Source organism: Balaenoptera physalus (assembly GCF_965194825.1).
Source record: "Balaenoptera physalus genome assembly, chromosome: 12".
In the NCBI taxonomy this organism is placed as follows: Eukaryota; Metazoa; Chordata; class Mammalia; order Artiodactyla; family Balaenopteridae; genus Balaenoptera; species Balaenoptera physalus.
In genome coordinates, this window is record NC_138897.1 from 62,129,735 (window position 1) to 62,154,779 (window position 25,045).

General features: G+C 41.0%; 1 protein-coding gene across 22 annotated transcripts in view; it reads right to left on the reverse strand.

Annotated features, from left to right (window-relative positions):
* The window catches only part of DLGAP1 (DLG associated protein 1), an 850,590-nt gene that overhangs the window by 253,679 nt on the left and 571,866 nt on the right, over positions 1–25,045 (reverse strand). For 17 of the 22 annotated variants that reach the window (XM_082418629.1, XM_082418618.1, XM_082418633.1 and 14 more), the window contains one exon: positions 7,299–7,513. In XM_082418629.1, the coding sequence (XP_082274755.1) occupies positions 7,299–7,513 (215 nt within the window). Of the gene's footprint in view, positions 1–7,298; positions 7,514–15,858; positions 15,973–25,045 lie in introns of all 22 variants that reach the window. The other 5 variants (XM_082418624.1, XM_082418625.1, XM_082418630.1 and 2 more) reach the window with 1 other exon arrangement.

Here is a 25,045-nt window from a genome sequence, read left to right on the forward strand (position 1 = left end):
AGATGCCTGGGAAAGTTGCTCTCAAAATTCCCAAATTAATTTATGCAATAATTAAAAACTTGGCAGTTAGAAGTTCCTCCCTGCAGTTAACCTAAATTCCTTGGGCTGCAGTTTTGATCTCATTTCTTTCTGTTTTATATATAGGGATGTTGATGGTTTTGTTATTCATATGCATCGTCTGTAAAGGTACATGTACTTGGGACTTAACACCCAGCCTCCCTCAAAAAGGATGAGAGGCAGCTTCTAATACATCTGCCTAGAGGTCCTTTTCAAGGAACTGTTTTCATTCCTGCCATCTGAGGCCCATGAGGAGATTTCCTTAATGATATAAAATGACAGCAAAGCTAATAACTTGAACTATCCTGACAAAATAGTAAACTGTAAAAAAAAAAAAAAATCCCAAAACAACAACAACAAAACCCTCCCCGTGCCAGGTAAAGTGGATTTTTCTGATCAGAGAAAAATTCTGAACAAAATGATCAACTTTAGTACTACCAGCCTCTGAATTTTAATTCCTTTCATTTCTACTGTGCCTGCCTTTGCCCTTTTTAGATTTGAGAGTATATCCAGCTATATATATATATATATATACATGTACATGCCTCACACAGTACTTTAATATTAAAGGTGCTGAATAAATGTTTGTTACATGAATAAATGAGTGAGTGAAACACGAATAAAATTTCTGACTATTATTAGCATGTTCTTTATACCTGGTTGTCTGCACTTTTAACAGGGAACACAGATATGAAATTGAGGGAATGGTTGCAAACAGATGGGCAAAGGAAAGGAGTTTTAACACTCTTTGCAAACAGAAGTCTCCCTGGCAGGATAGTAAGTAGTATAGCCTTAAAGGAGTGAGGACTTTTCGTTTCCAGAACCCTCTTTGGGGTCTTCCCTTGCCCCCATCTCTCCACTGTCTCTAGGGCCTTGTTGACACTGCCACACCTGGCCGGGGCATGTGAGGAAGGCCCAGCTGACACACTGTACAGACACAGAGCACACACAGGTCCCGGGTTTGCTACTACACTTGTCCCGACTGGGCTGAACCCAGGCTCCCAAGAGACCATCATTTCTCCCCATGACCCCATCAGCCAATGCCTACTTAACTCTTAATCTCCTCAATCCTTTGGTCATTTGATCTTTCCTTTCTTTACTCCCGGCCAAGCCTGAGTCAAGATGTTCTCAAGGCCCTTCCTGTTTCAGCTGCATGTCTGCCTGCTTGCACTTCCAGGTCAGAACTTATTTCACTGCAGCCTCTGACATCCCCCTCAAATCTGCTCTGAATTCTCCGTATCTGCCTTGAATGGCTCCTTTTCCTGGGCACCCAGTTGATCTTCCTTTTCTCTTCCATTTTGGACCCTCTTTCATATCTTTTGCTCATCTCTGCAGTCTCAGTGAGTCCATCATTCCAACCAGCCTTTTATTCTTTCTGCTTTCAACCCCTGGCCTCATATCTTAGTTGACATGTAACCTTGGACAAGTTATTTAATCTCCCTAAGACAGAGATTCCTCATTTATAAAGTGGGGAAAATCTCATGTATGGAGTTATGGTGATTAAACAATCAAAACAAAGCAAGACAAAGAAATGTAAGCCCTGAGCACTCATTCAGGCACTTAGAACCTCATTAAAACTGAAATCTCTCTCCTGTGTTTTAAACTTTCCATTCCTTCTCTCTAAAAGGCATCTGAATTTCCTTTCATTCCTTCACCTCCCTCAAAGACACACAGACAATTCGTTCCTCTCTGAGGCTGTGATCATTGCAGGGACAGTGCAATCAATGCAGGCTCCTTTCCAAAATGGTCTTTGCTAAAGAGCAGGAGACCAGGATACAGACTATGATACTCACACGCCCATCTCATTTGGAGGAGGGTATTCACACCCCAAAGAGAGACCTATTTTTTTTAAGCTGGGCATGGTGACAGGGGCTGAATATAATAGGCAATTTCTTGTACCAGTGGTTTTGTTTGTTTATTTTGTCTTTTAACCAGGCTTTTTTTTCTAGCAGTGGGTTGAAAGGTATTTAGATAATTTGTCTATGAGTAAATGAATGAGTTTCCCTGTTTTAAACTTTTTCCCATTTCTTCTTATTTTGGGGGGGAAGGGGTTGGGAGGATAGAGGATATAAGAAGACAGTGTTATGGTCGGGAAAGATGGGAAACTATCCTGAGTTTATGTCACTGAGGACATAAACTCACAATTTTGTAGTGTTGGGTTATGCTAGTCTGTTCATCCTCCCATTGGAAGGGGCATCTGCTTCTATATGTTACAGTTACTGAGGGACAGGAGCGGAATATCAAAGCATTTGGGGGAAACACAACAAAGGAAAACAGAAACATTTCCCTCCACTTAAGACAAAGAAGGAAAGATGTGGCTATGTTCTTCAATATGGTTCACAACCTTAGGAAAAAAAAAATCGCCATGCTTCCATCTTCATAGCCCGTGCCCCCTCCTTTTTCTGGGAAGAAAAGGAATACAAGGAGCTGTAGGTGGGTGGGAGGGGCACGTGGAATGTGAAGAAACAGCAGAGGATGTAGTGTGTCTAGAGAGAAAAAAGGGAGAAGGAAACTTCTACATAGATAAGCAAAACAAGACACTCCAGCAAGAGGCTACAGTTTTGGGTTCCTGATGTAGAACTGACTCATTTTAAATCTCCAGAATTAAAGCTGAAGGAGAACAACCCCATCTGTCTCTTCTCAAATTATTTCGTTTACCAATACTACCTTCTTTTGTCTTCAGACTGTGAACTGCCAGTGCTTTGTGCTTCATCCTTATAATTATACACATTAGTGCTGAAAGTTTCCTCAGAGACCATAGACGAGGGATAGCACCTTGTGTCATGGCTGGTCAATGAGAAGTGTGGTTGAAGCTCTGTTGAGAAGGGATCCGAGGCCTAGTCTGTACTCAGTTGGGAGGGTGCTGGGATCCATTAATTCTGGGATCAGCTAATGCTGTCTGCATGGGGCTGGGGTGGGGCTGAGAGGGAGCAATCTAAGTGGCACCATCCAAGCTAAGAGCATGAGACTCTCATGTAATTTGGGAGGGGGGTGGTGGGACTCAGAGACATCAAACCAGTTGCCAAAAGCCACAGAGCCATTTATTTTTTAAAAAAGTTTCAGGATTAGAAAAAGAATGATGATTTTGAGGATTAACCCTCCTGAAAATAAATTAGCATTTAGGATTGAAAATAAATCTTCCTGAAGCCTTTTGTTAGATACATTATCCACATTGCTGGGAGCTCTCCAGAGCCAAGCATGCACAGAAGCCTGGGGCCCATCTCACCGATTTCAGAGGAGTTTCAAAGTCTATAATATCAGAGGCTGACTATTTCTTCCAGGAGAAAATTTTTCTTAGTGCTTGGATGAAGGGATAAAGAACTACGAAGAGATTTTAGAGTGTTATTTGCTTAGGATTAATGGACATTTATTTGAATTTAACTTTAGAATCTTTTACATGACAGCTCACTTAATGTCATTTTTTAAAAGTCCTTTTTACAGTCTATTGAATAAAAGTCCACGATGGGATTTGGACATGGCTTTAACTAATCATGGAAGCAGACAGGAGTCTCCTTTCCAGAATAAATAGCATACTATAGCAAATCCAAGTAAAAGACTTAAATCCTTCATCAGAGCCAAGATGTGGTGACCTGCTTTGAGGGAACTTGGGCCTCCAAACCTCTCTCCTACTTGCCTGAGAATTTACTATTAAACATTCAGAAGTTCTTTTTGAAAATACTAATATTCTTGGGTGATATGCCATTTCAAATTCGTTGTTAGTTAATAACGAAGAAAGAAGGAAAAGCTAGTGGTGAGGGGAAGGGATTTGTTACTATCTGTGGGAGAAGAGAAGGGAGTGGGAGAGATAATGGTCCCCAGAGAGTAGCTACAGAAGTTTTGCAGCCCAAAGATGGAGTTCATTGTCTCAAGACTCCTTCTGACTCCAGAATGTTCAACTGACCTTAGGCCTTATCTACCTGAAGACACAATCATTGACATTAAGTAGCTGATGAAAACCAGCCTCAGAAATAAGCTCTCAAGATGCCTTTGGAAAACAGAAAAGAAAGAAGAAAAACAATGTAAGAAAGTGTAGGAGTGCCTCTTCTCCAACATTCCTGAGAGAAGATGGGAGTTGAAAACCTCAAACAAAATGTTTGCCCCATCTCACTTGGCTAATTTTAGTTATCTTGGTTCATGGCTATGATTCATCCCTAAAGCTGTGAATTGCTGAGGAGGAAGGAGGAAAAAAAATGGACTTAAATGTCAAAGAAGTAGGAACAAAAATATAGTTTTCTTTTTTGGGGAACTAGAATTCCAGGATATGGGGATCTTTTTTTCTTATGAGGGATGGAATACTTCGAACTAGAAAAATAATGAGCTCCAGTCAAAACATCGTCAAGAAAGAAAAGAATGGATTATGAGTTATGTCATGTCTGAATTTTTGCTTTCCTAGTATGTTCCCCTTCTTTCCCTTGTGTACCTCTTGAAATCTCATTAAACTAGACATCACTAAGACACCTATGTCGTTGAGTATGATGGAAGCTGAATATGTGGACCGTAAGGGGAAAGGGAGCTCCTGGAGCAGATGAGGGAGAAATGAATGGAGACAGACTATGACAAATAAGTCTGGGGGAGGTGATGGTAGCACAGGGAAGAAAGGCGTGTGTGAATGACAGTGAGCTGTTGTCTTGCCTACTGAAGAATGGAGGGTGACAGAGATGGTTTGGTGAAACTCCATCCTTAGAAAAGAAAAACATTTTTCAGTGTAGTAGGTGTCCCCTAGTAAATTGGGTACCATTTGGAATTTCCACAGGTTTGGAGGAAGAAAGGTGCAGTCACTACTCTGATACTCAGGTACCTGACCTTTCTACCATCAGTTTAGCCACTATCTGTGTATTCACCTTTTTCTGCTCTTCAAACTTCTGAACAGTAAAAAATATATATATATAGGATGGTTGTAAAAACAGGCTCTAGGACATTAAAGGAAGATAACATCAGGTGGAAGCAAAATGAAAGAGTTCCAGTGACTTCAGAGCAGATTCTCCATAAGGGAATAAGGGGATGGGTCCAAGACTCAACGGTGAAAGTTGATTTCTGCGCCTCCCCTGTCCTCAGCCTCCTTAGAGCACTCCCTGCACCCTCCCCTGTGGCTCTGTTCTTTTCTCTTCTCCTTGTCCCTGGTAGGACTCAAGCAGCAGGAGTCATTGTATCTCATCCCCCACGACCCAAAGCATCATGCATCTGAAGTGACATGCATCCCAATAGATAAATGAATGGGATATAAAGGGGGTGGAAGGGACTCTGGAAGTTGCAGAATCCCACTGCCTGGTTTGCATTTGAGGACACTGAGATCTTGAGGGTCCAAGTGAATTTCTTGCCCAAAGCATCCCCGTTTTTTTTGCATCTTCTAGAAGATGTCAGTTAACACCACGGCTGTGACTACCTTTGATTGTCTCTAGGGGAGATATATTCTAAAGTTCATAGAAGATACTTCCCAGAAAGTTCCTTGGCCCCCCCAATTTTCCTACCACCTCAGCCCACTGCCATTATTACAAACCCAGTTCTTTGCAGACTGGCTCAGTTCTTTTCTGAGCCTCTGTGAGGGGTGCCACAGTGCAATGAAGACCCGATTGTATTTTCCATTTCTGTGATCAACTGTTACCTTGTGTGGCAGGGTTAAGGGGTTACATTGCGTTTCCCACACTGATATGTCAAAGTTTTGTTTCCCACACTGATATGTCAAAGTCCTAAATTTAATACCTGTGAACATGACCTTGCCTGGAAATAGGGTCTTTGCAGATTTAATCAAGTTAAAAATGAGGTCATTATTGATCCTATATGATCCAATATGACTGACGTCATAAGAAGACAACCACGCGAAGACACGGAAAGGAGAAGCCCAGGTGACGACAGAGGCAGAGATCAAAGTGCCGTAGTTGCGAGCCAAGGGATGCCAAGGGTGGCCGGACACAGCCAGAAGCTAGGAAGAGGCAACGAGGGATTATTCTTTCCAGGCTTCAGAAGGAGCGTGGCCCTGACAATACCTTGATTTCAGACTTCCAGCTTCCAGAACTGTGAGATAATAAATCTGTACTGTTTCAAGTTCGTGGTACTTGGTCATGGCAACACTAGGAAACTATCACCTGCAGTAATAAAGGCAAAGAGGAAGGGCAACCAGAAGCCGAAGGAAAGAAAGAGCTGCTTTTCTTGGGTTGGTTTACTAATGTCATTAGTATTCATTTTTCATTGAAATGATCCACAGTGGTTCCACATGATCCTCTGAAAAAAAATTCATGAGGGGACCCTCTCTGTCACTTCTTTAAGATATAATATATTGATACTTTGCTATTTGAATACATTTTTCATGATAGAAGTCAGCTGTTTTTTAGTATTCTAGGTTTAATAATCTAGTTTCTTCTCAATCTGATGGATTTGGTCTTTTTTCTGTTTTATTTACTTTGCCTTTTAATATTTTATTTTGTAATGCAATATAAATGCATGAATAGTAATATGTATTTCCTCAAAATATGGAATCAAAGGCACTTAAAAATACTAATTACCCATAATACTTTTTTTAGTCCAAATGGTGATCCACATGATGATCTGTTCCAAGGCTCTGATTTGCTCTCCAGAAATAATATTAACAACTAAATCAGCCCTTACAATAATCAGTTTCAGTAGTTTCTTTTGTAATGCTGTTCTCTGTTTACAAATAGCACAAACTGAAGTAAGGACTACTTAGAATCATGCTTTTCAAAACAAAAAAATTTTTTAAGGTCTTACAAATTATAATATGTATCGAGTGTCCAAGTTTAAAACCATCTGTCAAGAATTTTCACATATTACCCAATTTTTAAGCATAGCCACATTCTATAACCTTCTCCAAGATAATCTACTCTATTTTATTACTCAATCATCTGAAAAATTCAAGAGTTTTTTAAGGAAGAGTTGCCCCATAGATTTAGTGGCTAAACAACGTCCAAGAGTGGGGATACACAGATATCCTCATTGGTCAGAAATCTTAATTCTTTTTAGAGGCCATTCTGGATTGTTGCAAACTCTTTTGGAAGGTTGGGGGTTCAGCTTATGCTCTATGCAGGGCGCACCTAGATGCCTGTCTTTGAAGGCACTGGGATGTATGAGTCAGACCCAAGGTCAAGATCGATAGAACATTCAATACATCACAGTCCTCCATCTGTGGGATGTTTTCTGCCCCATTTACGCTAGAAGTTGCAAGATCGGATTGTAGGTGATTATACAGGGGGCGGGGCTACCGGAAGTAGAGCGTTGGAAACACTTACTTGAGTGTGGTGAGTTCTGTAAGGGATGGCTGAGTAGCCTTGAGATAGCTTTCCCTTCGCGCAGCAACTTTGGGAGAAGGCTTGGGGCTGGTGTCCGAGTCCCCGCTGTCTTCATCTCCCATGGCCTTGATGTAGCTGCCGCTCCGCATTCTACGGCAGGGAATTTCATCATCTTTACCTCGAGGGGTGTACCCTGTCCATTCATCCTGTGGGACCTATGCAGATACAAAACAGATAGTTCCTGCTTTATAAAAGTCTATCTTCTTTTCTTTCCTGACTGTGAATATGGATAATACAGGTAATTATGTAAAACTTTAGACATTAACTTTTCAATAATAGTGTTTTACCATAATTGGTCTGAAAATATTTTGAATACATGCAAATCTATGTCTCAAGCTTTGAAAGAACCTGTGTACTAGGAAAAATTATAACCATTTGATTCACTTCTCCATTTTCTCACGCTGAAAATAATTGTCAGGCATACGGATGCCGTTGGAAAGCGGTTTTATTTGAGTTTTTCAATGATTTGTTTTCAGTTGTTATTTAAAATTCAGGAATATTTCTCTTTTACCTTCCCTGCATCTTCCATCTCTAGCATCTTGTATCCATAGTGCTTCCTCCTAAACCAGTGGTCTACACCAGCTGCATTCACTACCCAAGCACCGATTCTTTCTGAATCCTCTTAATTTGGATTCAGCCTCCATAGAGTGCTCGAACACTCTTTGAAGGTTTCCAATGATCTCCTCATGAAAGCTAGTGGCACTTTCTTAATTTAAATTTTTCTTGGCCTCTTCACACACACACACACACACACACACACACACACACACATACACTCAAAACACCTCTTAAGAGTCTCTCCCCTTTTGGCTTTCTTGTTACTCTACTTACCTGATTTATCCACTACTTATCTGGATTGTTCTTTTTCCCTCTAGCTTTGCTGGATCCTGCTCCAAGTCCCTAATTGTGGGGACCCCTCAAGACAATGTTCTCAGCACGCTGTTCGTTTTTCTTTCTACAATCATTTCCTTTGAGTTCAGCAGGTCACCACCCTATGCTACAGAGGGCTTCTTTCTGACCTTATTTTCAGTTCTTAGATTCCCCAGTTCAACACGGACCCAACCTAGGGTCTCATATCTCCTCCATTTGGTAAAAGAAATGCATAAGAATGGCCACTCTTTGAATCCATTAAGAAGGAACGAACATCCTACGTACTGTGCACAGAACACTGCGCAGGGCTTAATTAAAAGAGATCAGAAAATGGGGAGGCTGGTTCTTGCCCTCAACAAGCTGATAATAGAGATGAGAAGACAGAGCATACGAAAATTTGGGAACAGTTCCAAGTCAACATGTTAGCAAGTTTCAGAGGTGGTGCCGTAGATGGACTATGCACTAAGGAGACACTAGGAACAGGAGTTATCAGTAATGGTGATGGGGAAGGAGGATCCAGGAAGGACTCCCTAGAACTGGCCAGGTTCGCACTGAGAAGGTAAAAAGGTATTGAATATTTTCATGCTAACTATTCACTGATTATCCACTAAATAATGCCATGTTTCATTATTAACATTTAACTATGCTAAGAAATTTGCTTATAGGATCTTGCTTCCTCGATACAACAACTCTGTGTATTTTTCTGTATTTCTCGGATGAGAAGCAGAAGCTCAGAGAGCTTAAGAAATCTGCCAAAGAACACACAACTAATAAATGGCGGCACTAGGGTCCAAAGCATTTTTGGCTTAACTCAAAGATAAGTGTGTACTTAATCTAAAATTTATGATTAATAACATACAAATTTTAAATCTAAAGTGTTAACTGTCCACAACGATACACACACAGAGTAGACATAGATTTTTAAACATTATCGGTTCTAGGACCTGAGAACAGACATTCCACTAAAAGCACTATTCTTTCCTCCTTAATTTATACATTTATCTATATAATTTGAAAACATATATCTAGAAACATCAGACTGAAGAGATGCTACTATTCCTGGACCTGAAAACAGTGGTTTGTAGGTTCTAATGCTGAAAACTACAAATAAAGTTTGGTTAAGCTTCACTATGCAGCTTATTTTATTTAACAAATTCTTAAATCATGCTTCCTATGTGCAGGCACTGTTCTAAATGCTTTATAAATGTTAACTCATTTGATCCACACAGCTAAGGGCACTATTATTATCCCCATTTTACAAATGAGGAAACTGAGGTTATGTAACTCGCCCAACATCCCAGCTACGAAGGGGCAGAGTTCCAGCCTAGCAGCTCTTGGGGTCTTGCCGTGACCATATTTGATGCTGTCTCTCTCTGTATGATCTTGTGGCACGTATAGAACTGAACAACTATAGTCCCATGACACCTTCCTCATCCATCACGTCTGATCCATTTGCCATTTATTAATTATGGTAGTAGCAATGTAGAGTTTTTGCTTTTTTAGCTAAAAACCCATCCACATCACCATAGCAACAGGGAGACTTCTTAGGGAAATTATAAATGCTGAGAACAGTCTTGTTTTCCTTCCATTGGCAGGTGAGTCACTGCAAAGATATGATCATACTCAGAACCTCATTATTGGCTCAGTAATTACATCTTATAAATTAAGTTGGTACAGCTGAGGGTCACAGAGGAGGCAGCCAACGCTTGCCATTTCTCAGTACTGATGCACAGCTCATAAGTGTTGCTCTCTGAACTATGTCAGAGACCAATGACAACTTATTAGCTCATATTGCTTATGAAACAAAACATGGCAAATTTTTGTTTAGGTGTTTTTTTTTCCCCAAATTTAGTTTATGGTAGAAACTTGGTCTTATACTAGAAACAGGCTGCAACTGTTGCTAAGGGAACCAGCTGGGAAGTATTTAATGCGTATATGTTTCAATTAAACATATTTTTCAAATGATAGCAGCTAAGAAGTTTATGGAAGTGATTTGCTTTGGAATGGATTTTAAAAATCAATACATTATTCATACACTGAAAAGTAGCCTACAATAAATTACATGTAAAATAATACAGAAATTAGCTCCAGGAAAAACGTAAAGAAACAGAACCTCAAGACTTTGGAGAAGAAAAATACTGTTGCTGAACAATAAGGGCCAGCAAAGTCGCTATAATTTGAGCCACAGTTTTTATTATGTCTCTTAAATTTGAAAGCAAAAGAGGAGGCAGTGGTTGGTTACATTGTTTTCAAGGAAAGCATACCAGTTTGTTTAGGGGCCAGGGCATGAAATGTTACTCCCTTTCCATTGAAAAGAAAGGAGAGTCATGTGCTGCAGCTACTATTGTGATCTAGTCAAGGTTGCTGTGTCTTTCTGTGTCAGTTGCACAGAGAGAAAAGGTTTAGGCAAATCCAAAGAAAAAACTAACCTTGCATCTGTCTGCGAAAACCTTCCTATTACTGGTCCTAGTGGTTAGGGGAATGGAAGTCTTTGTAAGAAAGGGAAGCTGGAGCAGATAAAGGAACAGCCTGGGCACTTGTTGATGACAGGCAAGCCAGATGTCCTGCTTGCCTGCACGAGCTTCGTTAAAGAAATAGCAATAAAATCAGTCTAATAAAGCTTAGGGTTTAACAACAGTATGGGTTAGAGAAAAAGAGGATTATTTGTTTTTTAATGCGTATGTTTAAGCATGAAACTCCAGTGGAAAACTTTATTTTTGAGAGAACAAAATGAGGATTAGTGTGCATTTTTCTATTTTGGGGATAGCCAGGCTATAACTTAAACCATATGTCATGGTTCAGGAGTAAAAAGACCTGTCTCTGACAAGGAATGACCATAACCAGGTGCTATCATCCTCTAATTACAGGATGAAGATGTTTTCTTAGTTGAAATAGTGTCACGGGCACTGAATGATGGGCCATCCTAATGCAACAAGAGAAAATTAATACCACCTAATGGTGGCATGCTTACATTTTCTGTCTCCCTCTTTGCCTCTCTCCTTGTCTGCCTCCCTTCTTCCTTCACTTTTGCAAGGTTCTTTTTCTTTTTCTTTTTTCTTTTTCTTTTTCCAGAGAAGGCAGGATTTATTACTTGCAGCAAGCAAGGAAAACACCTGCTTTCCCAAAGCGGTGTCTCTGCAAGTATTTTTTGCTTGTTCATTTTCCAGCCATGGTCTGGGTGCCGGGAATGTGCAGGCAGTGAACCATACAAACGTTGATCCCAAATTGTGGAGCTTACATTGCAGAAGGAGAGCAGGAAGAGATGGATGATAGACAAGTATACCCGTAAATGAACAAGACGATTTCAGAAACCATAAATGCCATTAGGAAAATAAGATGGGGTGATGTGACAAAGGGGTTGGAGGAGAACTCCTTTAACTTGTTCCTCAGCGAAGCCACCGGGAAGAGGTAACATCTAAGAGGAGATCAGTTCCGACCAAAGGAGCCAACCTGGAGGAGAGCTGGGGAGGCGCTTCCAGGCAGCAGGATCAGCCAGTGCGAAGTCTCTAGAGTAGGGATAAGCTTTGTGTGTAACTGAAGCCTAGGAAGAAGATGCCATTGTGGCGGGAGAGTCCTGACCAAGAGGGAAATGCCAGGAGAGGCTGGGGAGGTGGGACCAGGTCACACAGGCTCTTGTAAACCCATCTCAAATCTTCCTTCAAGCTGAACTCAGCAATCCCAAAGCTCCCTCCAACTGCTCCAGCCTCAATTCAACTCCTTTGTGAAATCTATAGCATGTACCATCTACATAAGGGGTCAGCCAACTGTAGCTCACAGGTGAAATCCAGCTTGCCATTTGCATTTGTAAATAAAGTTTTATTGGCACACAGTCATGCTCACTCATTACGTATTGACTGTGGCTGGTTTTAAATGAGAAGGGCAGAGTTGTATGGTTGTGATGGAGACGGTATGGCCCCTAACCTGATCCACAGATTCCTTCTAAGTACTTAAGTTGCATAATCCTACAATGGCATTTATATACATGACTTGTTTTCTGTGTCTTTGTGTCATCTCTCCAGTGGCTCAGTAAGCTTGCTGAAACTGGGGGAAGCCGTACTGCTGAAGGGTTAGGGGCTTGGGCTCTGCAACCAGCTTTTCCAGGTTTGGGTTTCCGCTGGACCACTAAATAGGGACATCCATGGGCTCATTAATTAAATTCTCTGTGCCTCAGTTTCCTTGTCTGTTTCCTACCCCATAAAGTTATACATGGATTAAATGAGGTAATGACCACGAGCACACAGGAAGTGCTCAATAAAGGTCTGTTTTATGGGAGTTCTGCACTCGGCACACAGGTGCTCCCTCATGGTGGATGACGTTGGCTTTCCAAGAAGACTCTCATGCCTTGCTTTCAATTTCTTTGATAATGGAGGGGCAGAAATAATTGAAATATATTAAGCAAAAACTTACATTTCTAATATACTGCCTTCGCCCATCAATTTTAAGTGAGACTGACCCATCAGGAAATACTCTACATTCTCTGTCCTGGGGACTCATCTCTATTCTGTAGGACCGAGGGGGGAGCCTGCTTCCTTGGGCCACCTGAAGCTGGCCTGGCTTCCCAGTGATCGAATCTCACATGACTCCTTTTTTGTTCATAAAGCAGAAATCTTAAGGAAAAAGAAAACTCCATGGGAGATATTTTTGTATTTGGAGAAGCTATTTTTCTTTTAGAAACCTTGACTCAAGACCTATGCATTCCAGATGTCTGAGGACGGTTAAGGCCAACAGCCAGTGGTCAGGGAGGTGCTGGGCTGCACGAAGTGTCTGCTCCGTGCAGCGCTTAGTCACTGTGGTGGGGAGAGGCTGGAGAAGAAGAACTAATTAATTCCAACACCAATTTTGCTTTCACTCACTGTGTGTGACCTGGAATGAGTCACTTCACCTCTTTGATTCAATTTTTCCGTCTGTAAAATGGGGATGATAATAGATGTATAATGAATAGAGATAATGTGTGTGAATATAGCTTGTGAACTTCAAAGCACCATTAAAAACCTGAGAATAAATGTTACAGATCTGTCTCCTCGTGGCTACTTTTAAAGTATGGCGAGCTATAAATATCTTGGGATTAAAAAGCAGTGGTGTTTTAACTAACATCCTTCTAGTCATTAAAGTAGATATTCTAGTATAAAGATATAAAAGCAAAGGGAATATGTATATGTAACCCTATGTAAAAATAGAAAAATCTCATATATATGAAAATTATAAATATAAGTAAAATATATTATTATATATTTTCTATTTATAGTATATGTAATTTATAATGTATAATATAATGTATATTATATATATTTTATATATATATAAAAGGTTTCCCATAGGGAACCTTCAAGTGGCATCATTCAAGGTAATTCCTTCTGTCTGAATGTCTCAAACTCTTTGCTAATTGCTTTTTTTGTTTGTTTGTTTTGGTCGGGGGGAGGTTATCCTATTCTCCTCTTGGTTACTAGAATTTCTATTCTATTCTGAATAGACAAGGTACCCCTACTTTTACACTTCCTCAGCTTTCCCCTAAGCTCCAAATGCTGCATTTTCCTGAATCCAAGATACCAACGCAAACTCCTCAATACATTTTTGTACCACTAAGAAAGAAACACCACCAATTAAGCTCTGACACTCCATAGATTAAATGATACATTCCAGTATCAAAGATGCTAAAATGTGAAAAATATGGAGCTCAGGAATCTATCAAACAGCTTTTTAAAGAATATGTGCAAAAATCAGAACACGAATGGATGTATTCTGGGATAGCAATTATAGAACTGAATGTTTGTATTCCTTAGTGACCAGATTAATAACAGTTAGCATTCATCTATGTCACGCTTTGGCCAAAAACATAAGTTTACACAATTGTCTCATGATCCTTACAACCGCCTTGAAGGATAGGAAGAGTAAATATTATCATCTCAGCTTATTAAATAAAGAAACTGAAGTCCAGAGAGGTTAGTAGCTAGGTCAGAGTGACACGGTGCCCAAGCTGGGAGGGGTTTGCCATACACAGTCCGGGGATTTTTTTTTCTTCGTATTTAGATCTTGGTTGTTTTAGGAGTAACAATTGTCATTTTATGATAATCTAAAGAACACAGAGTTCAGATAAGAAAACAACTTCTGAGAGTTTTAAAGTCTGTCTGGAGGGAAAAAAAAATTCATAAACAAAGAATTACATGCCTTGAAATTAAAATAAGACATACTATTGCAGACATGGGAAGGCTTACTTTGAAAAGGCCCTTCCAATGCACACGGGGTTTGGCGGAGCTGCTGTCATAGAGTATAACTCAATATAGACAGAGTCAGACATTCTGTGCCAGGGATGGTCTGGGAGCCGAGGGCTGGGAGATGAAGCCATGTGTGAGTGACTCCTTGAGAGCAGATTATCTCAGGATGGGAAGTTGGATGGTGAGGTTTGGAGTAATGAAAATGCGTGAGATTTGGGGAAATCTGAGAGCCACAAAAGGAATGCAGACACTTAGAAAGCCGGGACAGCCGAAATGGAGCATGTGTCCTGAAATATACCAGGGGAGGCCGGGGTATTTCTGTGAGCAGTTCTGGGCTGCAGAGATTTGGGAAGAAAACGCATAAACCTAAGGCATAGGTGAGGTTTAGAGCCAGTTTCTATTTCGTCAGGAGCCAAAGAAGCTGGGAGAAATAACTTAGGCATTTGGTTCATTAGATAGAAATAAAGACAATATAGCAAGGGAGAGCTGTGATTAAAATCGTGGGTATCAATGCTAGGCTTGTATTTGCAAGGCTACCCATTAGCAGCTGTTGATTTCTTCAACAATTGAGCATTTCAATTGAAGCAACCAGGTAAGTGAGGGCACTTGGCTATAGCTGAAGGGGGTCAACCTATTTGGCCTTTCCCGAGCTTGATAAGGAAGGGTAAATAGGAGGAGGCAAACCTGTACTTAGGAAAGGAAAGCTGGGGGATCTGAGATAATTACAGAATAAGCTGACATTTATAGAGTAATCTCAAGGGCTGGAAGTGATACCAATGTGACTTTATTTTAATCCCTCTAGCAGTCCTATGAAATAGACGCTCCTGTTTCCATTTTACTGCGGCAAAACTGAACTCAAAAAGCTGGACTGACTCGCCCAAGCTCATCATAACGAGTAGGAGTCTGCATTTATCTGATACCAAAGCCTTTGAGGATATCACGCTGCCTCTGATATGTTGATTGAGGGTGTGAACAAATTAACTTTAAAAAAAATGGAGTGCGTGCTCCCATACTCTGTACTTTTTAAAAATAAAATGTAACTATTGAAATAAGCACACCCAGTAGCTTGTCCCTAATTGGCTAGCACGGATAAAGAGGGTTTAAAATAATAAATATGGAAAATAATTGTGAGATAAAGCAGCGCTTGCTGTCTCACCATCGCGTGGTGCCCTTAGCAACTGTTGTTCTCAATTTTTGCTTAAACGTACATGGACAGTTTGTGAGGAATCAGAAGACCTGCATGACTGCCACACTTTCAAGGGTGTTGTGAGGGCCTCCAAGCACGCCGGTGGTTTTTCAGCACTTGTAAGAAGGCTTTGCCCTGGATGTCAAGGTCCTGCCTGGCACTCTGTACAGAAATGGCTGTAATGCATCGGCCTTCTAAGCACTTTTAGTGAGCTCTCAGATTCCCTACTCACTCGCCTCCTTTGCATCTTCTTTGCAGCTGGGAGAACTGCTTTTCTGCTCCACACAGCTTTCAACTTGACAAATGCGACTTGGCATAAATGTCCCTGTAGCCTTTTTAGCTTGCTCTTTTCAGAGCAAAAGCAGAAAAAAAAAAAAAAAAGAAAAAGAGCAAGAATAGGAAAATTACAATTACACGATGTGTAGATCCCAAGGACCGATTTCCCTGGCAACCACCCTTTCTAACTCCCCTTGAATTCTGAAGCTGGTGTAAAAGTTAATTTGCTTCAGATTGCTTAAAAATTACCTATCAAGGACAAGAGTAAATACCTACCTCTTTTTAAATAGGGCTAACACCCTTTGCCACATCTTTCTCCAAATAACAGTTTAAAATACCCTTGAATAGAACTTTGTAAACAATGCTATTTGATGGTGATTCACTCACTGCTACCCTATGGAATTATTCTCACCCACGTACGTTTACAGGTATCTACAGGGTACCTTGCACCGTAGCAGGTGCCAGGGCGATACACCAAAGACATTTCACAAAACACAGTCTGGTCTCAAAGGGGTTTACAAGTTTTAAATGGATCAGGCAAATCTGGGGGGATGGATGAAGGGAAAGAGTAAAAATAGCTTTAAAGCAAATCAAGCTAAGTTGAGTATTAAATTTCAGTACCTCCGAATTACCTACTGGCTTTGTAGTTTGTTCTTATGAATCCCCTTCTTGGTGCTAAAACTGCTCCTTTGGAGTTGAACGTATCTGTGCAAAGCACATTGCCATTGGGAAATGGCACTGCGGGAGAGATGTGGAGGGGCAAGGTCTGTGACCCCTCAAAGGAGGGGAAGGATCCGTGGGCCTTTGGGGGCTGGCAGAAAATATTGCTCAGGTGATGCTCATGTCAAAGGGGGCACGATCTATTGGGAAGATACCCTTGTGATACCAGAACAAGAAATAGTAACTACGGTACTATATTCCAGTATAATATGAGGAGAGGGGAGGAAAACGCATTTTATTCATTGTCTACCCTGTACTTTGATTGTAGTGAACATCTGTGGCTTTTGCTACCCGGTTCTAGTTCTGATTCTTGTTGTCACATCCCCACGATTTTGCTTTGGGGAAACCTTGCTCCCCCCAACTTGAGGTCTCCGTATGTTTCAGGAGTAGCAGAGGACTTGGCTTATCACGTTCCCCAGCTCTATGGCTTGTCTCATGGCCGAGCGTGTGATCTCAGGCTGTTCTATCAGCAAGCATCTCTGGACCTTTGCTTGGAAGCTGGGACAAAGATCGTTCCTCTCCTTCAGTATATCTATAGGGAAGCAATTAGCTTTAGGACCTGCTGGCAGCCATTTTATATTCCCTGCTGCACAAACATTATCTCATGTAATACACAACCCCAGCGCTGTTAGTCATTCCACTGAAAAGATGAGAGAATTGAAACTTATGCTTTAAATAACATCCTCGAAAATGTATAGCTAGTAAACCGTAGTCAGAATTGAAAGGCACATTTGTCTCACTCAGATTTCTATGCTCTTTTCATCATATCATCATATCATTCTGTCTGTAAGCTTCAAAACTTAGTAATTTTCCATTAAACATAAAACTCACGCATTAAGTTGCTGGGAGATACAACACTATAACATTTTGAAACCTGTAACAAGTAGTGAGGGTTAGCTGCTTGGAAGAACCAAAAGACTTTAAAAAGTAGTGCCCACAGAACACCGGTCACCCAGCAGTTATAGCTGGCTACAAGGTTTAGTGAAATATGAGCAAGAATAGATATTCTAATAGATAGCAAGATAAAAACACCAGAAGTTTAGGTCTATGGTAAATATATGTATTTCCACTGACTATACAGAAGATAAGCTAAATTAGAGTCCTTAGTTTTTAATGCAACTATTCATGTCTAACATGTCTTTCTGACATATTGGAGGCATGTCTGTTGGCTTGCCATGGCTAGCTGAGCCATCGTATTTTTCCATTATTTTTGCAGTCACTAGTCATGTAGGTTTCTGTACTATAATTCCATGACTTGAATCCCCTGAGGCAAACTAGACCCCTGTGTCTGGTTCAGAAGCAGCGATGTGGATAGAAGGTTAGTGAGCTTCCTTCTGGGGTCAACAGAAGCCCAGGTGTAGAGATACCATTCATCAAAAGTAAACTTCAGTGTTGGCTAAAATTTTATGAATCTCCCAGCATGTATGGAGACCCCAGTCCTTGTCAAATGCTTATGAGCCTGGATCTTTCTCCTTAGAACGTAAAGTCTGATAATCTTATTAGGAACAACTGTTAAAGCTCGTTTAGAATCTAAAAAATATCAAGGCCATCATCTCCAGTATTAATAGTTAATTTCCAAATTACGAATTTTGAAATGAATTTCAGCAAATATTTTCCTTTATCATTAATTTGGGGATATTAAGTTTCTCAAATGATGCTATGAATTATTATACTTGTGAATCATTCACTTAGGTATTTGGCATCTATTAAAAAAAAACTCAACAGATTTAAGAAGAGACCCAAGTAAAAATTTCCTGCTTTTCATCGCTATCATATGATTACTACTGCATCTTGGTGATGTTTGGACTTTTTATTCCAAGTTACATTTACAACATCTGAAAGTGTATTGCATTCAAATGGACCAAAATAGAATCTTTCCTTCCTGAATACCACACTCTAATACAACCATACCATCATCTTTCAAATTACGTGAATCTAGAAAGAACTGAATAATATTTTGAGTGTCCTTTGCACACGTGTAACACAAAATTCCACGTTAATAATCCTTGTATGGGGAAACTGTCTCTTGAGGATTTGTACTTTAAGCCTATATTTCAACCCACTTCCTCTAGGCAGCATGATATCTAGAACTAACAGGGGTTGTCACTAAAGCCTGGGCACAGATGAGTGATACACCCAACAGCTACCTGAACCAGGATTTCCAAACTAGCTCAAGCTCCAGTGAGAGGGCATGTCCCACCTGGAGTATTCATTGTAGGATTTGAGGTAAGGTTTCTTAGACCAAACTTTATGACGGTATTCTTTTCCTTTGCTTAGTGGTTAGGCTGGAGGTAAAAGTACAATACCATTTCTTTTGTGATGTTTTCAAAATACTGTAAAAGTACTCATTCACTTATCCAATACATATTTGTTATTCAATGTATATTATTGTGAAATAGCTGCTGCTTTAGCCACAGGGGACACGGCAATGTATAAACAGAAAAAAAATTTGCCTTCGCAGGGAAGGAGGAAAAGGACATTCATAAGATAAATAAAATGTACGTTACATGGCGAATGTGCTATGGAGAAAAAGAAAGCCGGGGAGGGTGACCAGAGAGTACGTGTGGAGGAGGGATCCTGGCGGGATGTGCAGTGTTGAAGGGTGTGCACAGACCCGGAAGGTCTCATTGAAAAAGAGACCTCCGAGGAAAGATCAGCATGGTGGGGGGTGAGGGGTTAGCCCTGAGATCTGTAGGGTGAGCGCTCGAGGCTGAAAGAAGAGTGAGAAGGTCCTGAGGGGAGGCCAGGTGGGAGGGAGAGGAGACTGTAGGTGAGCGCAGCTGTGTGTGATGGTGGGCGTGATGGCAGTCAGGTGTGGGGTGCAGATCATGTGGGCTTTGCAGGCCATGGTGATGACCGTGGCTTTGACTCAGGGTGAGATGGGAATAGATCGGAGGTTTTGATGAGAGATGTGACACTTTCTGGCTTAAAAGGATCACTTCCGGTGCTGGTTGAGAATGGCTAGAAGGGGGTAAGGGTAGGATCAGAGGGACAGTGTGGGGGGCTTATGCAGTGATCCAGACTAGAGTGGAGGTGAGGGCTGCTGGTGGTGGAGGAGGAGATGGGGAGAAGATAGGGCCAGCGGGTTTCTTAACGATGATCGGGACATGGGTATTGCAGGTAAGAGAGGAGTCATGAAAGACTCCAAGGCTTTTGGCCTCATCAGTGGGATGGAGTGAATTCCCATGAGCTGAGATGAGGAGGCCCAAGGGAGGTGCAGAGATGGGGGAAAAAGCTTAGGAGTTCAGTTGGGGACGTATTCAGTTTGAGATGCCCACGAGACATCTCAGTAGAGAGACTGAATGGGGATGTGGGTATCCAAGCCTGGGAGTTCAGGTAATGTGGCTGGAAAACCAAATGTGGGCAGTCGCATGGTATTTAAAGCTCTGAGAACAATGAGGTGATCTAAGAAATGTAAAAGAGAGAAGTGGCCCAAGAGACGTGCCCATTGGGCACCGATCCAACCTCAGGAGCTGGGGAGCTGGGCAGGAACAAGCAACGCTGTCTGAGAAGGGTCACCGAGGTGTGGTCCTCAAGGCTGAGCGTGGAGGGTTTGTTGAGGAGGAAGGAGTACTGAACTGTCACGGTGATTTTTCCTTGGTCTTAATCCCACTGGGGCACGAGATCAGCAAGGTTCATTTTAGCCCCGAGTCCTGAGCTGCTTTATCTGAAGGGTTCTGTGTTCGTTAATCAGCTTTATCTTCCCAGAAAGCTGCAAGCTTCTTGAGTCCAAGGCTTTTGTTTTCTTCTTTCTCTCTCTCTCTAAAGCAGGAGCTTTTGAACAGTCTTTTAACTATGTTTCACAGTAAGAAATACATCTTACTTTGGAAACGGGTACATGCACATACACCACTGAAAGAAAGAACTACTTAACCTCTCTGCATGCCATGCACTCTCCTATTTTCTTCTATCGTATTCTACTTAATTAAAAATAATGTTGTTTGTGACCCACTGGACTGATTTCACTAACCACTAATTGGTTGCGGCCATTGGTTTGAAAAACATTGATTTTTGGAGCATCCAGTACCGAGCGCCGCCACACTCATTATTCATCAGAGATACAATGTGATTCATCTTCGTTTCTCCCAAAGCACCTTCGATAAAGTAAATGCTTAAGATGTGCTTGCTTGTTGGATGAATAGCTATGAGACCCTAAAGTAATAATCCTTGAATTGAGTGCTCTGGCTCTCAGTTACCTTTATGTTTACTGATTGTGTTTTTGTAGAAGAATATTTCTAAATGGCTCTCTATCTTCAGAATAAGGACAGACAGGAGTGTCTTTCTGAATGGGATCCTGTGTAGCCGAGAGTCAGAGAATGCACTGGCCAGGGTTGGAGATGCCCTCCCAGAAGGAGTCAGTCCATCAGCTGGGTTGGTACGACATGTGCAAAAGCAAGAGTAGGCAGCCTGATGCTTGAATGTATTTGAATGTTGTTTTTCTAAAAATTGACATATACTTGACTTACAATAGTATATTAGTTTCAGGTGTACAACATAGTGATTCAGTAGTTTTATAGATTATACTCCATATAAAGTTATTATAAAATATTGGCTATATTCCCTGAGCTGTACATTACACCCTTGTAACTTATTTTATACCTAGTTGTTTGAACCTCTAAATGTAACACCTGAAATCACAAAACTCCTAGAAGAAAGCATAGGCAGTACACTCTGACATCGTCTTAGCAATAATTTTTTTGGATCTGTTTCCTCAGGCAAAGGAAACCAAAAAAATAAGCAAATGGGACCTAATCAAACTTAAAAGTTTTGCACAGTGAAGGAAACCATTAACAAAATGAAAAGGCATTTGCATGTTATTAATAAATAAATTAAAAGGCTTTCATTCACCTTAGAACAGCCCTGTCTTTTTATTCTAATTTATATGGTACTTGATGTCAATGTGAAACCTCTGTCATTTAAGAACAAGAGAGAAAAACCCATTAAATATCTATGACCAAAATAGATGGATTGGGACAAAAAATCATTGGAATAACATGTTTTAGAATCTTGAAGTGTCCAAGTATAGAAATGATATATTATTCAACCTAGACGTTTCATTAAAGGAATCTTTAAAATAAGCACCTGGCACATAGTAAGCTCTCAGTAAATGTTAGGTAATGTCTAAACCCTTCTCCACACAGCACACCTACAAACGTGGCACAGAAGAAAATGGAATGTTTTGCCACTATGCAATTCTTACCCAGGTAGTTTTTCATGTACGGGGAAGGATCATAGTGAAATGAATATAGTATAGAGTTTGGAATCAGGTAAACCCGGGTTCAGATCTGACTCTACGACTTACCAGGTGTGATTTTGGCACAGTGACCTTAATCTCTTTTAACCTCAGTGTTCTCAAACATCAAATGAGGACAGGAACACATACTCAGGGCCTTACTGTAAGGATAAAGAAGATATGAACTTACATATAAGTATCATATATATATATATATATATGTATATATAAAATGTCTATTAAACAAAAGCTTGTTTTTGGAATTCAGAAAGTATTTTTGTGTAGAAATCATGTTGTAAGTGATGATTAAGTTCCCACGGGAAGCCAACCCCCTACAGCCTATTTGATTCATAATAGAGCTGAACCGTGGTGGACTGTGGAATAGTTCAAGGCTCTTTGAGCCTGGGGGTGGGAGGGGCTTGGAGTGGGAAGTTCCATGCACTTGGGGGAATCTTCAGTGGCCTGTGAGTAAGGGACAGTGGATCAGTCAGCGTTCTGAGAGCAGAACAGAATGAACAGAGATTTCTTTGAAGGAATTGGCACATGGTTTTGGTTTTGGGGGATGGCAAGTATGAAATCTGGTGGGCAGGCTGGTAGGCTGGAAACTCAGGCCAGAGCTGACGCTGCCGTCTGCAGGCAGAGCTGCTTCTTCTCCTGGAAGAAGCGCTTTGCTCTTAGGCCTTTCACCTGATGGGACGAGGCCCACCCACATTATCAGGGGTCAGCTCCTCTCCTTAGTCAACTGATTGTAGATTTTAGTCGACACAATTCCTTCCCAGGGATGCCTAGATTAGTGTTTAAGTAAATAACTGGGTCCTCTAGCCTAACCAGGTGGGACACCCAGAACCAACCATCACAGGTGGCGGCTTCCGGGGCGGTGGGCGCGAGACTCCAGGTGCAGACAGGACCCCCCAGCGTTGGGTGATAGGCAGGCTCTCTTCAGTCATGAGCTGTATGTGCTCTGTTCATTCTCTAGGAGTAAGTTTGGGTCAAAACCTACATGTAGATACCAGCTCCCTAACCGGCCGCTCAGGAGCCCCACAAAGGCTGTCCAAGCAGAGGGAACCTCTGCTGTTTGGGCTTCAGACCCAGCGCCTAGCAGAGCACCCGCCGGGTTCGTGAATTTAATTGACAAGCTTTTAAGGGCAAGAGGGTCATTTGTGAGATTTTTGTTTCTTGTTGACAAATGAAGAGGAAAATCTACACATCACACCACACGAAATACAGAGGATTCTCAGAGACCTATCTTTTGTTTAAGCCCTTCTACATTCTAAAAGACCAAGAATTCCATAATGACCTGCCTTCATGGAACAAATATAGAGCTCACCTAAAAAAATAAAGAACTGCTCTGACAACCTGCCCATACTACTAATGTAACACTATCACAATATTTTAAAACCACTTGTTGACAAATCCGTCTCACGCACCCATCTGTAAGCAACTTGAGAGGCAGGATGACATCATTCCTCTGGCTGAGATTATGTCTTATTCCTGCCTGCATTTCCAGTTCCAAGCAGATTATCAAATAAGCTTAAAAAATAAAATAAAATGAAAAAAAGTGCTCATGAAATCGTTTATTACATCACCTGAGTTATACCTGATGTTTGGATCAGTTGGGATGTAAGTGTGGGAACCTTCAGTCCTGGATTTTCCTCTATGAATAGCAGGGAAGAAGTCTGCCATCTGATATGCAGAGGTAGGGAGTGCCCTGTGCATGCAGGAGCTGGGGGCGGGGTGCAGTATCATGGCGGTGGCTTTGGGGAATTGGATGCATAGCCAGCATCCAGGAGAGAGTCGTTGGTGGCCTCTAGGGAGCTGCAATTGGGTGTTTGTGTGGAGGCCTACCAATGAAGAAACCTGAGTATATCACTCGGTTTGTCAAATTCAATTCCTTCTCTTCAGATGAACATCTATTTACATCATGCTTTGATAAATGCCATCATTTACAAATGAAGAAACTGACACCCTGAATGTAAATTACAGTTTATACGGCTAATAAGTGGCAGAATTGGGCTAGAATTCAGATCTCTTCTCTCTAGGGCCCGTGTGCTTTCAGCTTCGTCATACTGCAACTACTTATCCTCTGAACTCAACAAAATGAGAAAATGATTCATCTTCATGACTTCTTTTCACAATTTGCAAAACTGTTTTGATCTCCTCTCTGGATATGCAGAGAACAAAAATGGAGGGTGGCTCCTACGTGTAGATGGGAAAAACCACAACAAAACGCAGTCTTTGGGAACTTATAATTTTTGTAAAGCTTATACCAACACTTGTTTCACTCAAAGGAATCTGTGCAAACGAAATATAGCAAATAGAGACATGAACGTGACATTGGCTTATAAAAATAAGTATGTGTCACGTCTTGCATTGTATCATGAACCTAGACCGTGCCAACTTTTTATGATAAAAACTGTCATGAGGTAGGAATCTTATTCAAGATAATGAATGATTATCTTTGTAGAAGAGTCTTTGCTAATGGCATGCTCCATGATTCCTTCTATCCCCCAATATTGACTGGAATTCTGGAATATTCTGTCTTTAGAATTCTCTCTCTCACACATACATGGACACATACCCACATTTCATATTCAACGATGATGTTTTTCCAGTACAGAAGTTGTGAACTCCTACAAACAGTAACAACGCAGATGTATTTCGTTTGAGAAAGGCATTTTTTGGGTCTTTTTTCCCCTTTCTTTACCTTTTCGGTAATGAGTCAAACTGACCTGATTTGGGTTCTTCAGCTATTCAAGCTTCCTCCTAGTAATAAGGCTGAGCCTGCTGTAATTCATATACACCTCACTGCTGCTGGATGAGGGGGCACTTAACCTCCCACTCAAGTTTGCAATTGTTTGTGCAGAGGAAAAAATTTTGAATTAATAGAAAAGTGTTAAATTAAGCTCCACTTATGATATCCCATCTGGCAAAAAGTAATTATTTTCTTTTTTCTTGAGACAGAGTTGGACAACATCCAGAAAACAAAACAAACTCTTTTGTGTCAGAATGTCCACAGGGAATTTTTTTTTTTTAAAGGAGGACATAGTTCTTAAATCAGAAAAAAAAAATTAAGTGCTTCCTAGCTTCTAGACAAACTAGTCGAATGTTCCGATATCACTGTAAGAAGTCCCAAACAGAAAATACTTTTGGGGGGTGGGTAGGACACTGTGGGGTAGGATGAGGCAGGAAA